Below are 6,155 nucleotides of genomic sequence, written 5' to 3'. Positions count from 1 at the left end.
ATTTGAGTTGGCTTTCAGTCAGGCATTTACCGGGTGATTATAGGGTAGCAGAGAAATATTGTATATACATTTCTTATGTAATAAGTTCCTCTCTCTAATGCCATTATGTTTCTCTTCTTACTACCCTGATTATATTACATATTGAGAGCCAGCCCCCAAAAAATGACAGCAAACTTTGTTCTGGATAATGGAGTGCTGGACTCCACCTAAGCAGCTCCAGTCATTTGTAATGACAGCTTGGAGAATACTCCAAAAGAATCTAACAATGCTCACGCTCCAGTGACTGACAGCACGGCAAGAGGAAAAATTCCAGCTTCCATGTGAGTGCAGGGAGCCTGACCTAGATTTTAGCCTCTACAGCTTCATGAGAGGAAACATTCTTGACTGTGTATTTAACAAGAAAAAAAAGAGTGAGGGGAAAAAAGTAATCTCCTGTTTGATTAGTCTTTCTTCGATAATTAAGATTTAGTCAAGGCGGTCTGTGAGACTTCTCCCCTCCGCAGATGTCATCAACCCTGTAATGAATGGTTGCTCCGTTCCTTGTGTGCTCTCCTCTGTAATTACCACCTCCTGACATGCTGCAGGGAGGGAGCTCTTGCAGGGGAGCAGCTGGGGCAGGCTGGGGCAACGGGCAGGCACAGCTTGCCTGCACCTTCCCCTCCGCCAGGCTCCCTGTGTTGAGGTCAGCCTTGCTGTGGGCTGCTGAAATTCTTCCATTTGAACACTGTTAATGGGAAAAGGGTCTCCTGTGTAAATTTCCTTTTCTTTAATTTCTTCTTTGAGATGCAAATGCTGTGCTGGGCTCAGGTCACTGTGCCCAGTGCCCACTAGAACACTGGCAGTGGCCAACAGAGCACCAGCACCACTGTCTTGTTCTCCTCTGGGGGCAACTAGAGATGGGTTTTAGCCACTCTAGTGACCTGCTTGTAAATAATCTTTCAAATGCCTTTCATCTCTTCCACTTCAACAAGTCAAATTTTAAAAATAAAACAGTGGAGAAATGCACACTAGAAGGGAGAAGAAGTTTTCAAATCAAAGTAGAAGATGAGAGAGATTGAATGACACTGAAGGATGATTAGCATTAATTTGAGCTGTGCTTCGACAAGTTGTTTGATGTGGATGTGGGAGAAATTTTATTGGAATCAGAGGCATTTTCAGCTTCCAAAGCTGGATTTCCATATTGGGTCAGTACCTGACTCCACAACTCCTCCTAATTGTGACTCTGCTCTGTGAAATAAATGAAAAACTGGCACCATTCTGCTTGACCCTCAAGCTTTCCATATGTGTCTGAATGTCAGTTATTCCTTGCTGTGGTTTAACTTTGCTGAACCAGCACAGGTTTGAAAGCATTAGGTGATGTGACAGGATTCGATTGACACAAGATTGACAGGATTAATTAGTCTGGATCTGAATTCCAGTTCTGGGCATCCCTATTCATTTCAGCTTAGGCTTTTGTGCCTTTGCTAAAGTGCAGGAGGAAGGGTGCCTTTGAGAATATCTGTGTGTCGTGGAGAACAAGAGATGAGCCATCTGGAGAGCTCAGCATTGCCTTTCACATCCCTCACTGAGAGAAAGTGACTGTGAGCTCTGCACTGCTCCTTAATTGTAAATCACACCAGCCTAAAGAGCAGGGCTTATAAAAAGCACAGAGTTTTGTGAGGAAGCTCTGTATGGAGTACAATGATACCTGCTCGATGTAAAAGACTTCAGTCCATTCTATAAAATAATTCATGGTGTCAGAACCAGGCTTTAACATAAAAGTGGATTGGATGGGGTTGTAGGACTGGGAGAACCAGCTCTGCTGCTGGTTGCCCATGTCTGTGTAACAGTGATGCAGAGAGAGGACAGTGGGGTGTTTCCTGGAGTCCTGACAAGGGCGTGTTCAAGTTACAACGTGCAGCTTTGGTCACAGTGAAGGATGTTATAAACCTGGAGGGGGTGCACTGAGAGCAAATACTTCTGTGCAGAATTTTCAATTAATTATTATCCAAACTTGTCCTGTTGTGTGTGGCACTAAGTGTGAGAGGGCAAACACAGAGGAAGCAGTGATGCTGCTGCAGCAGCGAGGAAAACGAAAGTCAGTAAATTGCTGATGGCCCTTCAGTTGATGTCATTAACAGCAGCTGTTAAAAGCAAGAAGCAATGAATTTTAGTTTAAATCAGCGGGATGTTTTCATCAAAATGAAAATGAAAATTGAAGTTATTCAAAACTGTGTGTACGTAACTTCAGGTGAAGGATTTGATTTGGGGACTTTTCTTGATGAGAAGTCAGCTGGCACAACCAGCTGCTGTGTTTGCACCTGCCAGCAGGATAGGGGCAGGAGCAGGTAACACCCTGTGGGTAAAGGTTTCTGAGACCTCCCTTTGCCTGCCAATACCCTCGTGACCGTAGGTGCATAACATAGGTTTGAGTATTGGGTTTCCCTTCCCTCCTGAGCTTATGCTAGTTTGGGTTTTTTTTACAAATAACGTTTGTTTTGCAATAAGATGTTACATGGAAGTTATGTATCAGAAAAATATGAAAGTGGTGAGTGTCAACAGGTTTAAAATATGGTTCAGGTGCATGGCTCATGTGATCACAGTACAGTTAAAGCTGATTTATAGCAATGGGAAAATTAAAACCCTCCACTTATCACAGATACTTTTGAATGATGGAAGAGAAACCTGAAAAGATGTCAGACATAATTTAAAGGCTGTAAAAACTGCTAAAAAAAGGACCAGACCTGATATTTCACCATGTGTAGAAATTTTGGTTTGCTGCATTTGTTTAGAAAGTAAATTAAAAAATAACTTGAAGAGTGCATGCTATTGAAGATGTATATGAAATGAAGATTTATAGTTTGAGAATTAACACTGTAAATGCAGAAGAGGCAAATTGAGCATTACTTGGTTGAATTTGAGGTAGCTGCATAAAGGGTAAAGATGCTCCACTTACTTGTAGCTGAATATGATAAAAAAATTCTGAAAACTACATATTTAATCAAGTCTATTAATTTTAGGTAATGTGTTTGCCTATTGATGATCTGCCTTTGAATTCTTTGTCCTTGGTTATGTTCTTGGTTGACTTTCAAACTTACAATTTTTCCAACAATGAGAAAGATTGAACTAGAAGGTCTCTGATAATTGAGGGGGGAGTTACACATGGATAAGTATTCGTGTTCTAGGCTTGTATTGTAACTAAGATAATAATAAAGGGAGAAAAAATTGTAGGGAGAAGTAATCTTTTATTTAACTGGCTGACATATATTAATTTTACAAGTGAAATATCAAGAAAACTGTTTCAAAAATTTTTGCTGAACAGAACATCAAAAGATCTCTTTTCTTGTTTGTACAACTCCTGTATTAATCTTGATTGTACAGGCAGCAAGTAGTAATTGTATCCTGTTGTATGTAATACACATCTCTACAGTGTGAGTAGGCTGTAGAAAAGAAAAAAGTTCTGTGGAACTGCCTCGAAAAGAAAATGATAAATGTCACATCTGTTATTTGGGGTTTTTTTGCATAACGTAATTAGCAGAGGTGGATGGAAAAGTTTTAAGGGATAAGATTGGCATTAGATGCCAATGTACATTTTCCTCCAACAACAAAATAAAGATTTCAAAACTGGTTTACAGAGGCAAATAGTTAAGGTGAAACATTTAGTTTATTTAATAAAAAATTAGTGCTTTGGAGATGAAAGTAATGATATTCTAAAGAAGTGTTCAGCGCCTCAATGTGTTCTATTTATTGCCTGCAAATTCACAGTTACATGTAATGAGAAAAGGTGTATGAAACCCTAATTGCCAATAGTTGCTTTATGTTTTTCGTATTGCCATAAAACAAAGGTTCTTTTCTTTTAGTGTATTGCATTGTATTTCACAAGCGTCCTTGAACTATATTGAAAAATATATCTGTGTCTAATATTTCTTTATTATTGTTTTGCTTTCAGTTGATGGTTGCATTGACTGGTCAGTGGATCTCAAGACATACATGGCTTTGGCAGGTGAACCAGTCCGAGTGAAATGTGCCCTTTTCTACAGCTATATCAGAACTAATTATAGCATGGCCCAAAGCACAGGTCTTAGGCTTATGTGGTACAAAAACAAAGGAGATTTAGAAGAACCCATTATATTTTCCGAAGTTAGAATGAGCAAGGATGAAGATTCCATATGGTTTCACTCGGTTGAGTTGCAAGACAGTGGTTTCTACACATGTGTTCTAAGGTGGGTATTGTGTTAAAGTCTAAGTAAGAATGTATGGATTGTCTTGGTTAAAAATATGTTTAATTTTAGCTATCAGGATCGAGATATTCATCCAGCTAATACATAATCATTTTTATTCTCATAATTATATATGTCACATAATGCTTTGTCTCAAAATTAGTTTCCCTAGTAATTATAGTTACCTTGTCCAATAGCTGTAATTAATGTGCTTTCACTTAATTACTTCTTTTTTTAAGTCCAACATTTGCAAATTCTCAATTTGCCATAAATCTTCAGAACTTGATACTTCTTAAATCATGAAGTATTTTGGTTAAGTAATGTTCTCTTTCAAATCCTCTGAGTTATTCAAAAGTTACAGTTTGAATTATTCTGATGGGGTTAGGCCATGGGGAGTTACAGTTCTGTCTGGTTTTGAAGAAATGTGTATTTTAATATACAGTTATGATTTGTCATAAATTTGAGCAGACCTCGTTTGGTAAGGCACCAAAATGCATGTCTCAGAAGTATTTTGGAACTGTTGGATGAGCCTTAAATTAAACATGTGCTGGAGCTCGTGATTTTTATCATGTGGATGTTGATGTCAGCTCTATGCCTAAAACGAGAAGATAAAAAAAGGAGAATTCTTTAAGAATGAATGAATAAATATTCCTTAAATGATCCAGTTCTGAATTAAACGGAGTTTGCAGATACTTTATATGATTTGGTTTTAAACTGTTGAGTTTCAGAGAATGAGGTTTGCGTTGTCCTTCTCTGCTGTCCCATACTGAAATCAAACATGTTTGATGAATTTAATATCAAATATTGCAGCAAAGTAACAGGACTGTTCAGAACCCAGAATTTGCTCTCTCTCCATCTCTGCTGACTTGCTGTCTCAGCTGCCTCAGACCATTTTGATCCCCAGGAACGCTACTGAAATCAAAGATTGTGCCGTGGGGCCTGGTGGTTCTACTGGGCACCAATGTCCAGTTTAAATATCAGATGCATCTGCCAAACTTACCATTAAGTCTCTGTGGCAGCCTTTGGAGTTATTCTTTTATTAGCTGCTCTGTCACAGGTTGGGTGTGCTGTGAACTCCTTGATTTTGAAATGTTACGGTAAGATGGTGATTTACATGTCTCGAGGGAGCTGTCCTTTTTTCATAAGAAGTCACTGTTGTGATAATCAAGTTACTAGTTTAATACTCTGAATATTTTTAATGCAAATCCTTTGTGAACAATGAAGAATTGATCTTGGATCAAATTCTGGGACATACTTTTTTCCAGGAAATTTCAAAACTCTGCTCATTTACATGACAAAGTAGTTTTGGTAACAAATGGGCAAGTTCTTGAATAATTCATGGCTTCTCCTCATTGTCAGCTAAAAACTGTATGACATGCTTCTTGGAAGGCATTATACAGCAACAAGATCTTCCTTGTCAGTTATGCAGTTTTCCTGCTTTGACTAGAACTTTCTTATATAATTACAGATATTTTTGCCTTTTTCATATTTATGTCAGAGTGCAGAATATTATGTGTGGTGGTTACAGATAAAAGACTATATTTCTTCCTTTACTGAATTATTTTTTCTTCCAAAAATGGGGTAATGTATCCTTGCTGTTACTGTTTATGAAACTCTGGGTGGCTTAAAAAAGCAGAGGAAATAGCAATAGTAATTGATTTTAATATCATTAAAATTGAGCTAGATGTTATGTTCTGAAATGATGATCACACTTTTGTGGGAGACTATCCACATCATTGACTGTGTAATTTCAGCCTTATTAATCCATTTTTTGGAGGGGGATAAGCAGATGTTTGTGTTTTAGTCATTAACCAGGATCACCTGCTTTATGAGAATTAAGAGGTCACAAATGAGAACAGTAATTTTAGAATATGATTTTATTTTCTAGAAGCATTAACAGTTTCTGTTACAAATGCTGTCTTTTGTAGACTGAGTGTACAGAGATAGAACTCGATG

At 38.0% G+C, this 6,155-nt stretch overlaps 1 protein-coding gene across 6 annotated transcripts in view; it reads left to right on the top strand.

Moving 5' to 3' along the window:
- IL1RAPL2 (interleukin 1 receptor accessory protein like 2) overlaps positions 1 to 6,155 on the top strand; it is a 434,872-nt gene that overhangs the window by 246,045 nt on the left and 182,672 nt on the right. For all 6 annotated transcript variants that reach the window (XM_027645481.1, XM_027645482.1, XM_027645483.1 and 3 more), the window contains one exon: positions 3,929 to 4,202. In XM_027645481.1, the coding sequence (XP_027501282.1) occupies positions 3,929 to 4,202 (274 nt within the window). The remainder of the gene's footprint in view (positions 1 to 3,928; positions 4,203 to 6,155) is intronic.

Source organism: Corapipo altera, unplaced genomic scaffold, assembly GCF_003945725.1.
Source record: "Corapipo altera isolate COAL_440 unplaced genomic scaffold, ASM394572v1 65, whole genome shotgun sequence".
Lineage (NCBI taxonomy): Eukaryota > Metazoa > Chordata > Aves > Passeriformes > Pipridae > Corapipo > Corapipo altera.
This window is presented reverse-complemented; position numbering and strand designations above follow the sequence as displayed.